We start from the raw sequence: 23391 nt of genomic DNA on the forward strand, positions 1-23391 counted from the left end.
TCAAAATATGTTCAGATATGTAGCTGAATTCATAAATATTTTCTGTAAAAATTAAATACTTAAGGAGACCAGTCCTATTAAAACATAATCTACTTGGATTCTAATGTCTAAAATGTTCTTCCTTTTTAATATAGCACCAATATGACAAAATCGTTGAGGAGAGAGACTCAGAGTTAGGACTTTATAAGAGCAAAGAACAAGAACATTCATCAGTGAAAGCATCTTTGGTGAGATACAGAATAAATAGCAATAAAAGCCAATTTTCATGTCGGCAGGGCTTGTAGGAAGGAATAATATGAAATAAAATAATATTTTTTCATCTATAGAATCAGAGCCTCTTACATCAGAATGGGATCTTACAGAGCTTCACCATTTTTTGAAATAGTGAAATCAACTTTTTTTTCTCAAATGAAAAGTTATAAACGTTTTTACAAATAAATTTAGAATTCAGTGAGATTGGGAGAGCAGGGGTTGAATAGATTGGAGAGCATGAGGAGAAATATACATAATGTTAAATTTTTATTTATTGCAAACTGTAGGAAAACTTGTTTAAATGAAATCCTTAGTTATGTTCAACTAGCAACCTTCATATCAGTGGACTCAAAGTGTATTTTATAAGTGAGTTTTCTCTCTATAAAAACAAGTTTATTTGAAATACTAGTTTGATTTTTACTGTCTTGAAAAGTATTTGGATTCACTTCTGTATATCATGTTTCATTTTCTTTAGGAGATTGAACTATCTCATCTCAAAAGTGAACTTTCGTCTATGAAGAAACAGCTTGAAATAGAAAGAGAAGAAAAAGTATGTTTTGTGGAGTTATAGATGATGTAATCATAAAGTTTAAGTGCAACTTTGTATTTTCATATGTGAAAATATGTATTTTCATATGTGATATTGAAAATAATGTGATAATTTGGGTAGCTAAGGATTTAGAATATAGCCTTCCTCATTAAACTTGTTTATTTTTTCAGAAGTATTTACCATATTCCCTAATGTAAATATTAAGCACACATAAATATAGGTGCTCTTTAAAAGTAGAAGTGTTTTCAGATATACTGAAATACTTGGGAATAACTCCTGTATTAAAAAATGGTTATATATTTGGATGTGAGTTTAGGTTCTTTATTATGTTTTAGGAGTAAAATAAAGCCTTATATTTGTATAGTACTTTGCAATTTACAAAGTGAATTGACTGACAGTTGAAAATGATGTGATAAATACTACCTTTTCCCCTTTATATAAGTACTGAGCTGAGTATCCTCCTTTTAATTTAATCCTTATAACAGTGTTATAAACAATACTTGTTATTATGTTCATTTTTATAGAGGCTAGGTTATTTATTCAAGATTGTATAACAAAAAAGTAGAATGTTTTAGAATGCAAATCTTACTCATTTTTTGCATGATTCCAAATACTGTTCTCTTAATCACTGCAATAGCGTACATAATGTGCACTTTCAATTTCAAGTCTCTCTACATTTTTCACTTTATTTCTTACATGTAATTCCTTTAATTGTTTTGCATCCTATAGAAAATCTCACACAACTTTTGTCCTGAGCTTTACGGTACATAAATATTCACATAGCATGTTGTTCTTAAAGTAGTTATGTCACTGTGTATTCCCATTACCTTTCAGCTTCTTGAAAGATAAGAATTATGTCTTATTTGTCTTTGCTTTTTCCTTTATGTAAACAGAGTGCTTTGAAATTATTGTTTAAATTTTTATTCAATTTATATATTTTTTATATCATTATTAATTTTTGTACAATGTTTGCTTTCTCCTCTGAGGTGTAGTGCCCATAGAAATTCATTACCATCATCATAGTCCCTTGTGCTCTTCCCTCCTCTGTTGTTGCTAGTTTTTTTAAAGAATATGCCATGCTTTGAAATTTTTGTTAATAGTAATGACCCCATTAAATGTACTTTATTCATTTTTTAATAGGAGAAATTAAAAAAAGAGGCCAACAAAAACACAGTTGCTCTCAAAGAAAAAAAAGAAAAGGTAAGAGTTTTATATAATTCTCATAGTTTTTGTATGGCACCAATTCATTTTCTAACATTTAGAATATATTTTTGTTCATAAATAGGAAAAGAACATTTAAAATGTGTAACAATTTTATTTCTTTAGTTGTTTCTTGCTATTTATTATTTCAGAAATATTAGCTAACCATTTCAAAGCATTTCTCATTTGGAGTTTTAGAGAAGATTTCCATCTTTATTTCTACTACAGTGTTATCTTTTTTTTTTTTAATTTTTTTTTTTAAGATTTATTTATTTATTTATGCAAGCACTGGGTACAGTCAGAAGCACGGGAGGGTGAGAGGATTCACCAGAGCCAGAGTGGGGAGCAGAGCAGGCAGACTGACAAAGTACACTGCTGAGGGGAGCAGTGAGCAGCGGGAGAGGTCTCTGTGCCATGTGGGACCCTCGCCTGGCGGCTGGGGATCGAACTGGCACTGCAGAGGCTGCGGGCAGCTTCGTAGCCCAGCGCGCAACCGCTGCGCCACCAGGGGAGGCCCTATAGTGTTATCTTAAAGTGGTTTCTTCTCTCTAAATTTCCAATGTTAGAAAAAAATATTTTCATTAAAAATTCTAAAGTTTATATTTAGATCGTTTAGATTCAGGAAACACCTGAAGTTGGTTATTGGAAATTTGATACTAAAGCAGCTCCTTCACAAAATATGCATCAGAACTACCACATCAGCAATAAAGGCAAATACAAAGGTAAAAGAGACTAGAAATTTTGAGTTTTGAGAGGGCCAACTAAGTGGCATGCTCCTTTCCTCAGTTTAGTCTGAATCAATTGAGAAAGAGACTGAGATCCAAAGTAATCTTTATTTATTTATTTATTTATTTTTAAAAAGATTTATTTATTTATTTATTTATACAGCACTGGGTACAGTCAGAAGCGCGGGAGGGTGAGAGAATTCACCAGAGCCAGAGCGGGGAGCAGAGCAGGCAGAAGGACCGAAGTACACTGCTGAGGGGAGCAGCGGGTGGCAGGAGAGGTCTGCGTGCCATGCGTGACCCTCCTCCAGTGGCCGGGGAGCGGCCGGGGAACGGCCGGGGATCGAACCGGTGCTGCAGAGGCTGCGGGTAGCTTCACAACCCAGTGCTCAACCGCTGCGCCACCGGGGAGGCCCATAATCTTTATTTAAAAATTTTTTTTTAATTATTGATTTTTTTTAAGATTTATTTATTTATGCATATAAGAATGGGGGTACAGGCCAGAGGTGTTGCCGGGGGTGAGAGGATTCACCAGAGACAGAGAGGGATACAGAACAGGCAGATTGATTGAAATACACACCTGAGGGGAGCAGAGGGAGAGTCAGGAGAGGTCTGCTGCGCCATGTGGGTATCACCCTGCCCGGGGATCGAGCTCATGTTGCAGTGGCTGGGGGATAGCTTCATGGTGCTGCATCTTAACCCCTGGCATCACCATGGAGGCCCTATTATTGATGATTTTGATTGATAATAATCAAATATTTTTATATTTGAAGGTATATAAAAAGGATTTCTTAATTCTGAAATTCTATACTAGACACTTAACCTCATCTGTAAAGGGAAAATAAAGATCCTTTTCCCCATATTTGCGAAGTATTTAAAATAGGACTTGGCGCATAGGAAACAACATTGTTTTTTTTTTTTTTTTAAGATTTATTTATTTTTATACAAGAACTAGGGTGAGAGGATTCACCATAGATAGAGTGGGGTACAGAACAGGCAGATTGATTGAAATACACTGCTGAGGGGAGCACGGGCAAGACAGGAGAGGTCTGTCACTCCATGTGGGTATCTCCCAGGCCGGCTGGGAATTGAACCAGCGCTGCAGAGGCTGCAGACAGCTTTACAGTGCTGTGCTCAACCTGCTGAGACACCAGGGAGGCTCCACCACTGTTTTTAAAATACGCTGAATATTCATCATTGGAAATGTAACAGTCAGAAAAAAAATGTATCTTGTAGGGAAATACATAGAGTTCCATAATGTATTAACAAGGGGATCATTTTCAGTATGGTAGAGTGGGGATGCAACTTTTAGACTATTGGGCTACCAAGGAAATGTTAACTTTCAAACATGGCCACAAGGTGGTGTAGTTGCCATTCTCAGTCTTTTGAGAATCAAAATTTGTCCAAGAAAGCAGTTACATTTTGAAGGTTCTCAGGATGACTCATAACGCATCTAAAGAAAAGAGAAAAAAATTGGTTTTATCAAATTTGCTTTCATTTAAACTGTGATGTAGAAATATTTAGAAAAAAGCTGTATCCTTTTTTTCAGTATTTCTGAAAAAAAAATACTAAAATTCATTACTGTTGGGAAAAAGATTATAAAGTGAAATCAGTAGAATTTGGCAAAGAGATCTACAGATTACCCAGTTTTAGTTCCTTGATTATATACTTGGATAAATTAAAGTCTGGAGATTTACTTTAAAAGACCTAGTAAGTCAGTAACAGTTCTAGTAGAAAAGAGCATATTACTTGACTCTTTCCAGTGTTTTTGTAGCACAGGTTGTTGTACCTTTTCATCCTGCACACTGTATGTTCTTAATTGAAACTCATTGCAGATTCAGCCCCATTCAGCTTCACTATGAAATAAAGTTTGATGATGTTTATTCATTTTTGTTTTTCAATATAGAAAACACAGACTTCGTTATTGGAAACACCTGAAACTAGTTATTGGAAATTTGATTCTAAAACAGCTCCTTCACAAAATATATATCAAAATTTCACCTCTGCTGATCATGGCAAAAACAAAGATAAAAGAGACTCTCAATGGACATCTGCCAAAAGTACTTTATCAACACCATTACCAAAGGTTGGTTGCTAAAATTAATAAGTAGATTTTTTTAAGATTTATTTATTTATTTATACAGCACTGAGTACAGTCAGAAGCGCGGGAGGGTGAGAGAATTCACCAGAGCCAGAGCGGGGAGCAGAGCAGGCAGAAGGACCGAAGTACACTGCTGAGGGAAGCAGCGGGCAGCAGGAGAGGTCTGCGCGCCATGTGGGACCCTCCTCCGGTGGCCGGGGAGCAGCTGGGGATCGAACCGGCGCTAAAGAGGCTGTGGGCAGCTTCACAACCCAGCGCTCAACCACTGCGCCACCAGGGAGGCCCTAATAAGTAGATTTTTTAATGAAAAAAAGAAGGTTCTCTATCATTTACCATATATATGGTATCACAAACATAGATTTTATATATATATATATATATATATATAACCAGTTTCTTGAATGTTTCATTTTTTTGTGATACATGCATGAAATGGTTTCCTTTTTTTCTCTTCCTATTACTGTCCACAACTTAATGGTGTCTTGGGCAGATTCTATAACTTTCCGGGTGTTTTTGCATTTCCCTGATAACTGGTAATGTTGAACATTTTTCATATGGTTATTGGCCATTTGTTTTTCTTCTTTGGAGAAATTTTTTTTTAGTTCTTTTTTTATTTAATATATTTTATTTTATATAATTCTTACATCATTTTTCATTTTTGCACAATGTATGCATTTTCTTTTTTTTTTTCTTTTTTTTAAAGATTTATTTATTTATTTATACAAGCACTGGGCACAGTCAGAAGTGTGGGAGGGCGAGAGAATTCACCAGAGCCAGAGCGGGGAACAGAACAGGCAGACTGATGAAGTACACTGCTGAGGGGAGCAGTGGGCGCGGCAGGAGAGGTCTGTCGCGCCATGTGGGACCCTCGCCTGCAGCCGGGGAACAAACTGGCGCTGCAGAGGCTGCGGGCAGCTTCACAGCCCAGCGCTCAACTGCTGTGTCACCAGGGGAGGCCCAATGTATGCATTTTCATTTGGTTATATTCCCCATACAATTCCACCTCCCTTATTTTGACCATAATCCCTCCTCTCTTCCTCCCCCCCAACCGCTGGTACTGTGTCTCTGGTTAATAGTTGCTTGTTGATTTTGATTTTTTCTTTATTATAATTAGTCTTTTCCCTGGTCCCTTATTTAGGTTTTCTAAATTCCTGCTATGAGTGAGACCATCCGGTATTTTTCTTTTTTTTTTTTCTGGCTTATGTCGCTGAGCATGATCCCTTCCAGCTCCATCCATGTTGCTGCAAATTGCATGAGTTTATCTTTTTTGATGGCTGAGTAGTATTCTATTGTGTATATATACCACATCTTCTTGATCCAGTCATCTATTTATGGGCATTTGGGTGGTTTCCATACCTTAGCTATTGTAAAAAGTGCTGCTATAAACACAGGGGTGCAGTTGCCCTTTTGAATTAATGTTTCTGTGTCATTTGGGTAAATACCTAGGAGTGGAATTTCTGGATCATATGGAAGCTCTATCTTTAGCAGGTTGAGGAATCTCCACACAGCTTTCCATGGTGTTGGACCAGTTTGCACTCCCACCAGCAAAGCAGCAGAGTTCCTTTTTCTCCACATCCTTGCCAACATTTGTTGTTGCTAATTTTTTAAATATATGCTATTCTCAGTGGTGTAAGATGGTACCTCATTGTAAAAACTCAGTTCTTTGTTTTCAGTTATGGTTAGGAAAAGTCCTTAAAATTGTTGACTGGGGGGCTCCTTGGTGGTGCAGTGGGTTGAGCACAGAGCTGTGAAGCTGTCCACAGCCTTCGCAGCACAGGCTCAATTCCAAGCCGGCCTGGGAGCTACCCACATGGCACAGCAGACCTCTCCTGACTCGCCCGCTGCTCCCCTCAGCAGTATACTTCAGTCTATCTGTCTGTTCTGTTTCCTACTCTGTCTCTGGTGAATCCTCTCACCCTTCCATGTCTCTGGCCTGTACCCAGCTATTGTAGAAATAAAATAAATCTTTAAAAAAAAAAGGGGCCTCCCCGATGGTGCAGTGGGTTGAGCGCAGCGCTGTGGAACTGTCCGTAGCCTCTATAGCATGGGTTCGATTCCTGGCTGGTCAGGGAGATTCCCACATGGAGTGGCAGACTTTTCCTGTCTCTCCTGCTGCTCCCCTCAGCAGTGTATTTTGGTCGTCTGCCTGTTCTGCTCCCGGCTCTGTCTCTGGTGAATCTTCTCACCCTTCCGCCCCCCCACCCCCCGCCCCGTGCTTCTGGCCTGTACTCCAGCTCTTGTATAAAAGTAAATAAATCTTTAAAAAAAAAAAAAAAAAACAAATATATTTAAAAAAAAAAAAAAAGATTGTTGACTGCAAAGCTGTAGACTCTTCCTCCTCCATCCCCAATCTGTTTTTCAGTAAAAGGGAAGGACGACTGATCACTATTGTAAATTTTTTCAAGAAAGTTATAAAATTTTTAGTATAAAAACAACTGAATTAAAATTTTATCCAAAATTTCTACTTCATATACATATCAATAATAATGGATAGTTATTGATTGCTAAAACTCATTTGTCTTTTAATAACATATGTTTGATTTGGTAGGATATTATGTTGCTTTTCTTTCTTGAATAGGCATATACTGTCAAGACACCAACAAAACTGAAAATGCAGCAAAGAGAAGACAAGAATGTGCCCAGTGAAGAAAATAATAAAAAGAGAAAGATGGTCTTTGAATTTGATATTAATTCGGATAGTTCAGAAACTACTGATCTTTTGGTAAAAATATTGCAAATTATTATCATTTACTATTAGTTTATGTTATAATTTATCTATATAATTTCTTGGTATATATGTGTATGTACATAGTGCCTATCATTGCAATGGTGAAACACAGTAGAATGCTACTATAAAACAATCCAATGCTTTGGTAGCATTTTAGAAAAATTAAGATTCAAATCATATCTAGACTTTAGAAAGTATGGCACTTTGAAATTCTTGATATAACATAGTTGGTATATGAGATGATTAACCATATTGTTTTCCAGCAAAGTATTATAAAGTAGTTTTTAACATTTTTTCTTTCTTTTTTTAAAGAAATTTTAGTTGAAAATACTATTGCTATAGTCAAATTTTATATTAAGGGCCTCTCTCAAACTTTGCATTATATACATTTTTTTAAATTTTATTCCACTTAGTTGTTGAAATCTATATCGAAGTATTGGTTGACAAATAGAAGGTTTGTATCATTCTTAAAGAGTTAATGTATTAAAGATGCATGTTTAAGGAGGCTATTTTCCAGGGCAGTTATTAGCACTAATTACTCCCTCTTATGAGTATATTCACACATTCCAGTATTTTTTAAAGGCATAATGATGATTTATTAAGAATAATCAAGTTTAGATGCATTTAACTTGAAAATAGTTAAGTCTCATCACACTCAATGGAATAATATACCAAATATTCCTGATTACAAAAATCTATTTAAAATAATTTGTTTAATTATTTCCACTAATATCTGCAAGATCCTACAAGCTTTTCAACTGCTTTGGGATCCTCTATTTTCATTTCTTCTGGAATAATGAATAGTTAAGCTCTTAAAAACTCTATTATATTTAATTTATATAATCCTACTCTAGTGACTTTTATAAGTAACTATAGGTAATTAATGTTTTAACATTAAAATTGTGAACCCAATATTGTTGTAAAGACTTCATGTAGATTACTACAGTTACTTCTTACAACAGTCTCATTCTGTAGAAGTTCAGACACTTATATTCATTTTATATATGAGGAGATGGAGTTATGCAAGTTCCTTGATCAGGATCACATACGTAGCAAGGCATGAAGCCAAAATTTGAACAGCGATTGTCTGGCTCTGTAGACTGCACATGTCATTGGGTATAATAACTGCCAATTCAAACTGAAATCAAGATATATGATTTCTACTAATGTAATGAATTAGTAGAAAGAGCCTGAGCTCTGAAATTAGACATCCCTGGGTTGGGATCCCTACTACTTTTCTAGCAGGATGAATATAGGATAGTGTCTTAACTGATCTGCAATTCACAGTGACTCATGATTTCATTTCACTTTTCAAAGGCACATCATAACTTTACAATACAATAAACAAATTAATAAAGAATTGTACATGATTGTTTAATCTACAAATATATTTCACAATGGGTTTTACTGGTTATAATTATTCCTTGAAATTATTTGTTATTTTTGTAATTTTCTTAGCTGTTGTATTTAAATTTTGGTGAACATTCAAATTATGATAAAAATAGTTTTTAAAAATGGATTATCTACAATTACCATGGAGAAGATAGTAGGACAGGAAGTACCTAGATTTCATTTCTCTACCCAAATTGTAATTGTACTGGCAATTACTGAATTGGCAGATACTGAAACTATCTGCAGCAACTATTTTAGAACTATGGAGACTATTTGAATACTTGAAACTTTCAGGGAAAAATTTGACTGGTATATTATGGTTGATTTTGGTTAATTTCAGCACTAAGCATGGTAACAAATACATATTACCCAGCTCATCGTCCTGTGGCAAGCAGCTGTGCTCACATTTCTGTGTTCTACTAGAACTCCAACAAGCAAGAAGGACCTTGTCCTCTAAATTTCAAAATTTATTGTTCTGATTGCTGCTTCTGATCATTAAAGGGCATGCATAGACTGGCAGCCAATGTTTCAACCCTCCCCAGCTGAAGTGTCTTCAAAGGATTTAAACAAACTGCACCTGTTTTGTCCTTTTCTCTTTTTTCCATGTTTGACAAGCCAGAAATTTAAGGATTAACACTTTCAAAAACAGTCACATTAATGGAGAATTTAGAAAAGTATTACACATATACTGAAAAAGACACAGACTCAAAAAAAAAACCTGAGAAGATAATCACATTTTCTCCTTAGATTAATTGCTGGCACAGAGAAACTTTCGAAAGTTAAAAGCATAACAAAGCTAAGTAAATAAATACAAGAAGGGCCTCCCCAGTGGTGCAGTGGTTAATTGCTGCGCTGCGCGGGTTCAATCCCCAGCCGCCAGCGAGGGTCCCACATGGCACGCAGACCTCTCCTGCAGCGCCCACTGCTCCCCTCAGCAGTGTGCTTCCTCAGTCTGCCTGTTCTGCTCCCCGCTCTGGCCCTGGTGAATTCTCTTACCCTCCCGCGCTTCTGACTGTGCCCAGTGCTTGTATAAATGAATAAATAAATCTTAAAAAAAAAAAGAATTTTATTTTATTTATTTTTTTTAATAGAGGCATGTTTATTTATTTATTTATCTGTTTGTTTGTTTTTGTTTATACATGCACTGGGTACAGTCAGAAGCGCGGGAGGGCGAGAGAATTCACCAGAGCCAGAGCGGGGAGCAGAGCAGGCAGAAGGACCGAAGTACACTGCTGAGGGGAGCAGCGGGCAGCAGGAAAGGTCTGCGCGCCATGTGGGACCACCCTCCAGTGGCCGGGGAGCAGCCGGGGATTGAACCGGCGCCGCAGAGGCTGCGGGCAGGTTCGCAACCCAGCGCTCAACTGCTGCGCCACCAGGGAGGCCCCCCAAAAAAGAATTTTAATTAAAAAAATAATAAATATAAGAAACCCTGGGGAAAGGGGTAGGTCTTCTTTGCAGACTTACCAAATGATAAGATTCAAATATCTAGTTTTCAACAAAAAAATTATAAGGCATACAAAGAAAAGTATGGCTTTTGTAAAATCAATTGAAAAAGTCCCTGAGAGAGTGCAGGTGTTGGACTTGCTAGGCAAAGAATTTGAAACAAGTGTCTAAAGATGTTAAAATAGCAAAAGTAGAAAAATAATATATGAATACAATGGGAAATACAGATATAGAAATTATTAAACGAACCAAGAAGAAATCCTGGGGTTGAAAGTACATAAACTGAAATGAAAAGACATTAGAGGGGGGCCTCCCCGGTGGCGCAGCGGTTGAGCACTGGGTTGCGAAGCTGCCCGTGGCCGGTTCGATCCCCGGCTGCTCCCCGGCCACCGGAGGAGGGTCCCACATGGCGCGCAGACCTCTCCTGCCGCCCGCTGCTCCCCTCAGCAGTGTACTTCGGTCCTTCTGCCTGCTCTGCTCCCCGCTCTGGCTCTGGTGAATTCTCTCACCCTCCCGCGCTTCTGACTGTACCCAGTGCATGTATAAACAAAACAAACAAACAAACCAGCAAACAAATAAATAAAGCATGCCTCTAAAAAAAAAAAAAAGACATTAGAGGGTTCAGAATCAGATTTAAGTAAGCAAAAGAAATAATTAGTGAACTTGATGATAGAACAATTGAAATTATTGAATATGTGGAGAGGCAAGAAAGAAGAGTAAAGAAATGTAAACAGAGCTTCAGAAACTTAAAGGATACCATCAAGTTCACCAATGTATGCACTATGGGAGTCCCCGAAGGAGAAGAGAAAAAGGGAAAGAAAGAATATTTGAAGAAATAATAGCTATAATTCCCAAATTTCAATGAAAGAAGTGAACATGCAAATTCACACAGCTCAGTGAATCCTAAATAGGGTATACTTAGACTCTAATCAAAGTACACTATAAAAACATACTCTTGAAAAGCTAAGATAAGGTGAGAATCTTAAATACTGCAAAAGTATCGGCTCATCATATACAAGGTATCCTCTTTATAATATTGTTGATTTTCCATGAGAAACATTGGAGGCAAGAAGACATGTTTAAATAGTCAGTGTATTAAAGGAAAAAAATCAAATGGGAATTCTCTATCTGACAAAACAGTGCTTCAAAAACTAAGGAGAAATCAAGCATTTCCAGATTTATAAAAAAGCTGAAGGAGTTACCCATGAGACCTCTTCAAGAAATGCTGAAAAGAGTCCTTCAGGTTGAAATTTCATTAGTGTGTGACTGTCATACAGTCTAATACATAAATCTGCACACCTTGGCTATATGGTGTGGCTTATAGTAACCACTGTCATCATATATGTGACCTATCATTGGCTGAAACATTGTTATATGAGTTGTGTTAAATTCAAAGACACAAATGAAAATGAAGAGTGGATGCATGGAAAAAGATATTCTATCCAAATAGTAATAAAAAAAAAGCTGGGATAGATATACTAATTTCCATCAAAGCAAACTTTTAATCAAAAAGTACAGCAAAACAAAACAAAACAAAACAAAACAAAAACCAAAAACCAAAAACCAAAAGTACAGCAGACAAGAAATATTATATAATAATAAAAGCTTCAATCTAGCAAAAAGATAAGAGAGCTTTAAACATTTACAAACCTAAAAACATCCTCAAAATTTATGAGGCAAGACTACAGAATTGAAAGGAGAAATACATAATTCTACATTAGTTGTTGGACACTTCAGTACCCTACTTTCAATAATGAATAGAATGATCAGACAGAAGATAAGGAAATAGAGGGCTGAAAAAATGAAATAAACCAAATGGATCTAACAGAGTTGCAGAACACTCAACCCACCAGCAATAAAGTATATATTCTCAAGTGCACACCACCGGGACATTCTGCAGAACAGATAAAGGCTTCAAAACAAGTCTCACTAGATTTGAAAAGATAAGCATTATACAAAGTATCTTCTGTGACTTAGAAGTCAATAAGAAAACTTAGAAAATTCACATTTGTAGAAAGTAGTCGACTTCAAGCCACCAAAGGACCAGAGAAGAAATGACAAAGGAAATTAGAGATGAATGAAAGTGAAAACATAAAACGTTGCTGGAAAAAATTAATGAATAGCTAAGAAAATTAAAAAAGACCTGAAAACATCTGTGTTCATGGATAGGAAAATTTAACATTGTTAAGATGTCAGTACTATAGAAGCAGTGTATGGATCCAATGCAACCTCTCTCAGGTTCAACAATCTTTTTGGCGGAAATGGAGAAGCTCAAATTCATATAATTGCAAGGCACCAAATAGTTAAGACAAACTTATAAAGAAGGATAAAGTTGGAGGGCTCACAATTTGTAACTTTGAAACTTGCTATAAAGCTAATAATTAAAACAGTGTAATATTGGCATAAGGCAGGTACACAGACCAATGGAATAAAATAGGGTACACAGAAATCCTTACGTACATAGTTGTTTTTGATAAGTGCCAAGCCCATTCAGTGTAGGAAAGGACAGATTTTTCAACGTGTGGTGCTAGGACAATATCTACATCAAAAGAATGAAGTTGGACTCTTACATAGTGTACAAAAATTGACTCAAAATGGAATTGGGGAACATAACCTTAAGGACTAAAACATTGAAAACACCCCCAAATCTTCATGATTTTGACTTTGATAAGGATTTCATAGATATGCCACTAAAAGTAACAGTAATTTGGACTTCATCAAAATTAAGAACTTGTGTGCTTCAAAGGACACTATTATGAAAGACAAGCATAAGAATCGGAGAAAATGTTTGCAAATTCCATATCTACCAAGAGATTCGTATCTGTTGTATAAAAGGAACTCCCATAACTCAACAACAATCAACAACCCAATTAAAAAGTGCTTCAAGGACATTTCTTCAAAGATATACAAATGGTCAATAAACATGAATTAGATGAATGCTGCAAGAAATCATAAGGGCAGAAAACTTCTGCTGTTTTAAATTGGGTTAACTAGTTAGTCATTTTTAAGTGAACAGTCGTTAATGAATAATCAGTTACTGTTCACCTAATAAAATTTTAATGGTTTACATGATTTTTAAAATAATTTTTTCCTAAGCTAGTCAGTTGGTATGTACTGGTTGTAAATGTATCTGAAAAGGCAGTATTTGGTGGCCTATTAAATTCTGAAATCTTAGAATTTAAGAAAATATGGTATTTTTATTATGAAGACTGAATTTTTTGTTAAATAATGAACTAGAAAGGATAATGTGAACTGATTACTTTCTTCACTACATGTGTATAATGTATTTTTTTAAAAAGATTTATTTATGCATACAATTGCTGGGGTACAGGCCAGAGGTGCGGAGGGTGAGAGACAGATTGGGAAACAGAACAAGCAGATTGACCGAAGTACCCTGCTGAGGGGAGCAGCGGGGTAGTCAGGAGAGGTCTGCTGCGCCATGTGGGTTGCTCCTTGGCCGGCCGGGGATTGAACTCATGCTGCAGAGGCTGTGGACTGCTTCAACAGGTTGTGTCTTAACCCCTTGCGCCACCAGGGAGGCCCATATAATGTATTTATTAAGAGAAGGAATTCTGAACTTAGCCTACATGAGTTCTGAATCCTGGCTTCACCTCTTACTAATGTGTAATCTTGGGCAAGTTACTTACTTAATATTTGTGCGTCTCAGTTCTTTACCTTTAAAATGGGGATAAGCTAGTATAACTTTAAAATTGTTATGAGATTAAAACTCATAAAATTGTAATAAGATTAAAACTTATTAAAATATGCAAAATATTTAAAACAATACCTGACATAAAGTACTAAATAAGCATTAGGTAGTTTTATTAGGGAGAATTACAATACTCATAAATTGATAATGACATTATAGTTTTTATAGAATTATAAATCATTATAAGCTCAAAGTGTGAGTTTGAGTAAGTATGCTGGGGGGAAGGTTTGGCTGGGGCAGGGAGTGGTAGTATAAAGACTCAAACTGAAATGGAAATCAATAGGAAAATACTATTCGTACACATCTTTTTTTCCTCTTAACTTTTCTGGAATATAGTTAATAGAATCAAAATCTAGGTCCTTGCTTGGCAGACTGCAAATTTATTTTGTTAGTCTGTCTACAGCCTTTTTTCCTTTCTCCTTTTCCTTACTTCCTCTCTCCACCTCCCCTTCTTTCCCCCTTTCTTGCCTTCCTCTGTCCTTCCTCTTCCTCAGATGTACTAAGTATGCCAGATTTTAATAAAATATTAATCATGGCAACCCCTAAATTATATTTTTATATTTTTCTTTAAGAGCATGGTATCAGAGGAAGAGACCTTGAAAAAACTATATAAGAATAATCTACCAACTTCTCAACTTTGTGTCAGAACACCAAAAAAGGTAGCTTTTACATTTTATTTCAGAAAGCAGATTTCAAAACTTGGACTTAGCTTTTAAAAGTTAAATATATTATCATTTTATTTTATTTTGTGTTCAGACCCCTTCATCGCTAACAACCCCGGTGCCTACACTGAAGTTTGGAACTATGAGGAAAATGAAGGAGGACCGTTGGGCTGCAATTGCTAAAATGGATAGAAAGAAAAAACTAAAGGAAGCAGAAAAGCTCTTTGTTTAATTTCAGAAAATCAATATGATTAAGGAGCCTATAACATGAAATTTGTAGTTAATTTTTTGGCATTTCCTAAGGTGCCAGATTTTTTTGCAGTTGAGACTTTTGATATTTTCATAAATAATTTCTTTATATTTTTATACCTTGACTTAAATGTGAAATAGCCACATGTTACCTGAAAATCTATATTCAGATAGATGATTATATTTTGCTTTTACCTTTTCTTGCATTCATAAAAACTATTTTGGCTAAGTTTTCAAATTTGTGAAGATAGCCATTGAACGCAGGGAGTATGCCATTGAGATTTACTCTTTATTCTTTACTATTAAAATATTTCAGATGCAAATAAAAAAAGCTTCTGGTTAATTCTGTGGCATCATCTTTTATAATACTGAAAATTATTTTAAGTATTCATTTTTTGATTGAATTTACACTATTATAACAGTATATAAATGAAAATACTGTAATATTTCAGAAAGTATGTTTCTCCTTTAATTTGTGTGCTTATGACAATATTCTGATAAATAGATACAGTTTTGGGAGTTATAGCTTCTGATCTTTTAATTAAAACTTTAATGTTGGTCTCTTGAGCAAGTAATTTTTGGGGGATTATAAGTGTTGATAGGTGATATTTCACATTTGAAGTTATGTTTTGAAACATTTTAAAATAAAATTATTGTATTAGGGAATCACTGGCTTCTATAGTTAATCAAATTTCACTTAGCTAAAGTCCAAAATAAATATTTCTATTTTAGTGAATAGCATTCTCTAAGGCAGTGTCAGGAACCCTGCCACCTTGTAACTTCTACTTCTGCCATCTTCAACAACTGGCTTCCCAGTTTGCTGCAAAAGGGAAACAGGGCTAGGATTATTGTTTTCCCTCATTAGAATGTAAACTTTACAAAGACAGAGTTTTGTCTGCTTTGCTTATTGCTACATCCTGAGTGACTATACCAATATCTGACCCGTGGTAGGTACTCCATATCTGTTGGATTGATTAAATATTAATATGTAGTTAAGAAAAACTTACACATATCATACCTATGATTCTTACAGTAGATACAATTTAGAGCAAAACTGTTCAGTACATGATTCAAGTGTTAAAAACATTGTTACAGTAGCCTATATTTGAATCTTCCACTTTGAGCTATGGAGTCAATTTTTTTTAATGTTTTTATTTTTTATTTTATTTTTTTAAAAATAAATTTTATTTTTATATTCCCCATACAAATGCAACCCCCTAATTTTGACCCCAATCCCTCCCCTCCCCGCCCCCACCCCTCATAGAGTGTCTCTGGTTCATAGTTTTTTGTTGATTTTGATTTTCGCTTTCTTATAGTTATTCATTTTCCTGGTCCCTTATTTAAGTTTTCTAGATTCCTGCTATGAGTGAGACCATCCGGTATTTTCCTTTTTCTTTCTGGCTTATTTCGCTGAGCATAATCCCTTCCAGCGCCATCCATGTTGCTGCAAATGGCATGTGTTTATCTTTTTTTGAATGCTGAGTAATATTCCATGGTGTATATGTACCACATCTTCTTGATCCATTCATCTATTTTTGGGCATTTGGGTTGTTTCCAAAGCTTAGCTATTGTAAACTGTGCTGCTATAAACATAGGGGTGCAGGTGCCCTTTGGAATTAAAGTTTCTGTGTCATTTGGGTAAATACCTAGGAGTGGAATTTCTGGATCATATGGAAGCTCTATCTTTAGTAGGTTGAGGAATCTCCACACAGCTCTCCATAGTGGTTGGACCAGTTTGCACTCCCACCAACAGTGCAGGAGAGTTCCTTTTTCTCCATAACCTCGCCAACATTTGTTGTTGCTAGTTTTTTTAATATGTGCCATTCTCACTGGTGTAAGATGGTATCTCATGGTAGTTTTGATTTGCATTTCCCTGATTACAAGTGATGTTGAACATTTTTTCATATGCCTGTTGGCCATTTGCATTTCCTCTTCAGAGAAGTTTCTTTTTAGCTCTTCTGCCCATTTTTTTGACAGGATTATTTTCTTTGTTGTTGTTGAGTCTCATCAGCTCTTTGTAGATTTTTGTGATCAGTCCTTTATCATTAGTGTTGTGTGCAAAAATGTTCTCCCAGTTGGTGGGGTTTCTCTTTGTTATTGTCTCTTTTGCTGTGCAGAAGCTCTTTAATTTGATGTAGTCCAAGCTGTTTATCTTTGCCTTCACTATCACTGCGTTGGGTGATGTGTCTGTAAAGATGTCTTTGATGTACATGTCGTGTAGTGTTTCGCCTATATTTCCTTCTATGTATTTTATGGTTTCAGGTCTAAAGTCTAGTTCTTTAATCCATTTTGAGTTGATTTTTGTGTATGGTGTGAGGTAGTGGTCAAGCTTCATTCTTTTGCATGTAGCGACTATGGAGTCAATTTTAATAACCAAGTACAGAATAAATTTCATTTTTTTTTTTTTACATTTATACCATTCCCATAAAGACACCAGAGTAAGAAAAACAACTTACTGCAAATTTTGAGATCAGTGCATTCATTTGTGGTAACCTTATCAGAAGAATTTTTAAAAATCCTACAAATTAATTAAAATATTTTGAAATAGTAGCAATGAACAATTGCAAATTTATAATTTGATTATTATGGGAAATTTGTTTTAAGTTATACAGTTAATGCCTTTTTAAAAATTGAATGCAGTTTAGAGATTGTTATAGGAAGAAGCTTTTTGTCATAACCCATTTTTAGGTTGGAAGGAAACTCCTCATGCTCTTTAGTCACTCTTTGAATGCATGAATTAATCTGATGAGTTTAGGAGAAACTGGACATATGGTATGGGACCCAGCCTCGTCTCTCTTAAACACGGAGCTTCCTGCCTTAGAGGGCATGTAATCTACTGCATGCTGTGTTTTATTTATTTATTTATTTATTATTTTTTTAATAGAGGCATGCTTATTTATTTATTTATTTGTTTGTTTGTTTTTGTTTATACATGCTGTTTTTGTTTATACATGCACTGGGTACAGTCAGAAGCGCGGGAGGGCGAGAGAATTCACCAGAGCCAGAGCGGGGAGCAGAGCAGGTAGAAGGACCGAAGTCCACTGCTGAGGGGAGCAGCGGGCGGCAGGAGAGGTCTGCGCGCCATGTGGGACCCTCCTCTGGTGGCCGGGGAGCAGCCGGGGATCGAACCGGCACTGCAGAGGCTGCGGGCAGCTTCGCAACCCAGCACTCAACCGCTGCGCCACCGGGGAGGCCCAGCATGCTGTGTTTTACAGAGTAGTCTTTGCCACTGCAGATGGATGGTCCTCTAGTGAGGGGATAAATTTAATTCAGGAGAGTATTAGCAAATCTCAGTATTTTGATGAATAGGGTAGATACATTGAGAGGGAAATAGTGTGAAATTTAGGGGAGCTAAATAGCATACTAATTTTGTATCTCTAATGTGGCTTTGGTGGGTCTGCTCTGAACAGTTCCACAGAAATTACCACTTGGTGTGTCATTGTAACCTATTGTAGCCTTGTTTTTTCCATGAATTACCATTTCTCTAGCAATGGGTAGCAGGTTCTGGGTCTTAAGTGAATGATGTATAAGCTTTGAAACAAGAATTGAACACCTTACTGTGTGTCTGTGTATCTGTAGGATATAGGCTCTAAAAAGGTTTGGACTGAGGGGGACTCAGTTAAATATTGGCTGTAAAAAAAAAAAAAGCAAATAAAAGCTCCATTAGATTGAGAAATGGGACTCAGTCAGAGGTCGTATTTGACATATATTTTGATAAGAAGCCAAAAATGTTTGCTGACAGATTGGTTGGAGATAAGGTGCGGGAAACAAAGTACAAAGTTGGATTTTGAAGTTCTATTTTGGGCTTTGTAATATTTGAGGTACCTCAAATATACCTAACCTATTAGTTATCTAAGAGACACTGAGTAGGTCATTGGTCAAATGATTCATGAGTTCTTCCGAAGGGTCAGTATTTAGTCATTGACATATACGTGATATTTAAAATATAGGACTGAATGTGCTGTCATTACTGAGAGTAAGAATGTAGTTTTAGAAGAGGAAAGAATTAGTACTGATCCTTGGAGGTTCTGGAACATTTTAAAGCCAAGGATTGGAGAGTTGCTGCAAAGACTAAGAAGGAGAGACTGGTGGGGTATAAGGGATCAGAGAAGCCCAAAGAACAAGTGGTTTAAGAAGGGAGTGATCTATTTCAAATATTTCTGACTGGGACTGCCTGCTTCTAAAAATATAAAATGAGTAGTTGGACTTCTGTTATCTATATGATACATACATAATTTCTGCCTTCAATGATTCCAGGTCAAGTAGCAAACAAAAATATATAAACAAATGAAAAAATAGCAGTATAAGGGATGAGATGAAGAGCAGTTAACAGAACCAGTCCATGGTCTCTTCATATCATGTTTTGTGCTATGTTGCAAAATTTGGGCTTTTTTTTTTTGGTTTTGAATGGAATGAATTTAAGCAAGAAAATAAGGCTTTATTATTTAAAATAAGGTGTTTTAAATTTTACAAAAAGTGTAAGTTCTCATAACTGCTATCATCCATCCCCCAGTTGGAAAAAAAGATGTTTTAAAAAATGTCATTGAGGGTAAATTGGAACATGATGTGGCTATTGCAGCTTTTTAAGTAATCCTGATGAGAGAAGGGAAAATTTTGTAGGCTCAATGTTTATGTTTTGGATTAGTCCTTTTGGACTTTTGGATTAACTTTAATACTTGTCCTAAGAAAATATCCACAACTTTATCACTCTAGCAGTAATAAAATATCTCCTGCTTCATGTAAATGTAAATTTATGATGTCAAAGAAGAAGTTGCTTTGGTTGATATAAAGGTTAGAAATACATTATTTATTATAATTAATAGTCCAAGGCTATAGTAGTACAACGTGAACTTTAATCAGGGTCAGCTCAGCTGTGGGATAGAAATAGGAATGATAAATAGGAGACAAGATAAAATTATTTAAAGTTACAAAATCATAGCGGTTAGAGCTGGAGAGAACTGAAAAAATAATTTCAGTACTTTTAAGTTCCAGAAAAGCAATCAAAGTTAGGCACAGGCGGTTGAGCGCCATGCTGTGAAGCTGTCTGCAGCCTGCAGGGCTGGTTCAATCCCTGCCGACCAGTGAGGGTCCCACATGGCACTGCAGAACTCTCCTGTCGCCCCCGCTGCTCCACCTTAGCAGTGTATTTTGTCAGTCTGGCTGCTCTGTTCCCTGCTCTGTCTCTGGTGAATCCTGTCACCCTCCTACGCATCTGGCCTGTACCCTGGTTCTTGTATAAAATAAATAAATCTTTAAAAAAAAAAGCAAAGTTAAAAGTTTTAAAAATAATTTACGTATATATATAATTTATATCAGTACATAAGTAGAATTATATTAAATTTTGGTGCCTTTGCTTTATTTCCTTATGCCTTCTCCCTCATTCTCTTCTCTCCACACAAATCAGGACTTCCCTTGCCAAATTCACCTCTTCTGGGTATCCCTTGACAAGAATCTAGAGTATATCCTTCCCTGTTTTTCTCCATAACGAATAGATAGATATAATGTATTTAATTAGTTATATTTTAACATGCATACACACAGAATTCTCTAGTCATGGTTAATTTACAATAATGAGATTATATATATATATATATATATATATATACACTTTTAAGAGTCTTGTTTAATTCACTTAACATGGAAATCTCTCTAAAATGAAAGTTCCAATTCATTCTTTTTAGTAGTTATGTAATATTTTATGGATGTGCCATAACTAGCTGTTTATTAAAGTGTGTGGTAGAGACAGTAGAGACTTTTATGATCACCTATATCCAGCCCTTCTCTTTCCAGGCTCTTGAGAAGATTACACTTCCCCTCCCACCTTGGTAAGGTTAGATGATAAATTCTGGTGATGGATTTTAGGTAGAAGTTATGTGCATTACTTCTGTACCAGAGTGTTTGATTAATAGTGTGAGGCTCTATCACAATCTTCCCCTTGCAGCAGTTTGTGATCCTACATCTGTGAATGACAATTACATGGACTAAAGTTCTGTCATTAACCCATCATGGTCATTAGAATGAGTAAGATAGTCCCTGAGAGTTTCGGTTGTTACTGTTGGCATAACCTACTCTGTCTTAACTGAGTTCTTGGGAATTTTCTTTGTTTTTCGTTTTCTGCACTAGAGCAATGCTGTTAGTGCTTTTATTTCTGTAGGATAAGTGATTAATTTTGGAATTCATGGGCCTCTGTATATTAAGATTTTTAATAGATGTTGCCTAGGAGTGATAGTAAAAATATGTAATCATGGCTGTGGCAGTATATATTAAATATACAAATCATTATGAAAATAAAAGTTGAAAGTATATTCTAGGATTGATAGTAAAAATATGAAATCATTGGTGTGGAAATATATATTAAGCGTATAAATCATGCAAATAAAAATTGAAAATGTATTCCATGACAAAAGCATATTCTACAAAGTAAACAATTTTTTTCATGTGATGGTAAATACCTAATCATCTATCAGAGATTATATTTCTTGCAGAGTTATTGTAAGAACTGAATAATAATGTAAGCAAAGTACTGGAGGCCATACCTGCTGAAGTGGTGATAACAGGCTACTGATAGCATAAAAGGAATAATTTTTAGTATATCTTCATTCTACTCATTCCATAAATATTTTTGATCACCTAACATTTGTTGCACTTTTCTCTATCCTGCAGGCTTCTTTGTTTCCCCAACCCTAGTATTCCTCTGGCCTGGATCAAGGAGTAGCTACTGTTCTCACCCTATACATTTTACCTGGGTATGATAAAATCTACTCACATGAATGCAGTTAGCATCTAAACAGAGACTCCACACCTCTAGATTTAGTATTTTTTTGTTTGTTTTCTATGTTTGTGTATTTAGTTTATTATTATTTATATACTGCCTTCCCTCCCCTTGTGCCGTATATCTTCTTGTGCCTTTCCTTCCTCACTCCCTCAGAGCCTTCAATGGTGTTTACTGATGTCCAATTTTTCAAAGTGTTTTGTTACATTATCTAATTGTCTGCTATAAAAATGTCAGTATTTGTTTTTATCACTTTTTTAGTACACTAAGTTCTCTCAAACTCCTTTCATTTTGTTGAAAATGGCTGCATTTCAGCCTTACTTACGGCTATGTAGTACTCCATAGTGTGGATATACATCTTTTTCATCTAATTATCTGTCAATAGATTTTAACTGCTTCCATGCCATAGTTACGGTGAACATTGTAGAACATCTGGATTTTTGTGTGTATGGTTTCATGGTATTTGGAAATATGCCCAGGAGTGGGATTGCTGGGTTATAGGGTATTCCCATTTTCAGTTTTTTAAAGGTAAATCGAGATTGCTTTCCATAATGGTTGTACCAGTTGACATTCCTAAGAACAATATAACAGGGTTCCTTTTTCCTCTGTATGCTCTCGAACACTTGTTGGGGGTCTTAATATATGCCATTTTCATGGATGTGAGGTGGTATCTTTTGTGGTTTTAACCTGACTTTTTCTTACAGAAGTGACAATGAATATTTTTTCCTACGTCTGTCTTCTGGATCGCCTAGGGTAAGTTTTCAGTTCCTATTTGCAGCCTATTAATTGGATTGGTTTTTTTTGTCATTGTTGAGTTGTATGAATTTTTAAAATATATCTGATACTAATCCCTTTTCACATTATATATTGTGCGAATATTTTCTTCCATTCAATGAGGTGTCTTTTTAATTGTCTTATGTTTTCTTTTGCTGTAAAATCTTTTTATTTTTTGGATTGTGGTAACATTAGTTTACAACATTGCCTATGATTTACAGATATAGGATCACACCCTTCTGATGTATGTCACTACAACATGCTCATCACCAAGACACCCATAGTCCTCTCCCACAGTCCATTGTGCTCCCTCCCCATTTTGCTTTCCTCTATCGTCCTCCTCCTCTGGTAGCCTCAGTTATACACTCAGATTTTTTTTTTTAAGATTTATTTATTTATTTATACAAGCACTGGGTACAGTCAGAAGCACAGGAAGGTGAGAGAATTCACCAGAGCCAGAGCGGGGAGCAGAGCAGGCAGAAGGACCAAAGTACACTGCTGAGGGGAGCAGCGGGCAGCAGGAGAGGTCTGCGCGCCATGTGGGACCCTCCTCTGGGGGCCGGTGAGCAGCCGGGGATTGAACCGGCGATGCAGAGGCTGCAGAGGCAGCTTCTCAACCCAGCGCTCAACCGCTGTGCCACCGGGGAGGTTTGTTATTGGCTTGGTATTATCTGAGTCTTTGTTTTTGTTCTATATTTCACATAGAAGTGATACTATCTGGCATTTGTCTTTTTCCTTCTGACTTATTTTACTTGACATAATCCCTTCAGTTCTACCCATGTTGCAAATGCATATATTAAGTGTATAAATCATGCAAATAAAAATTGAAAATGT

General features: G+C 36.0%; 1 protein-coding gene across 2 annotated transcripts in view; it reads left to right on the top strand.

Annotated features, from left to right (window-relative positions):
• Positions 1 to 14994, top strand: part of SYCP1 (synaptonemal complex protein 1) — a gene marked incomplete at both ends in the record, with an annotated part of 54796 nt that extends 39802 nt beyond the window's left edge. Inside the window, 7 exons of one of the 2 annotated variants that reach the window (XM_084243515.1) lie at positions 135 to 227; positions 728 to 802; positions 1943 to 2002; positions 4634 to 4813; positions 7407 to 7550; positions 14673 to 14759; positions 14857 to 14994. In XM_084243515.1, the coding sequence (XP_084099641.1) occupies positions 135 to 227; positions 728 to 802; positions 1943 to 2002; positions 4634 to 4813; positions 7407 to 7550; positions 14673 to 14759; positions 14857 to 14994 (777 nt within the window). The remainder of the gene's footprint in view (positions 1 to 134; positions 228 to 727; positions 803 to 1942; positions 2003 to 4633; positions 4814 to 7406; positions 7551 to 14672; positions 14760 to 14856) is intronic. The other variant, XM_084243516.1, reaches the window with a different exon arrangement.
• Positions 14995 to 23391: the final 8397 nt, after the last annotated feature.

Source organism: Talpa europaea (genome assembly GCF_964194135.1).
Source record: "Talpa europaea genome assembly, chromosome: 9".
Lineage (NCBI taxonomy): Eukaryota > Metazoa > Chordata > Mammalia > Eulipotyphla > Talpidae > Talpa > Talpa europaea.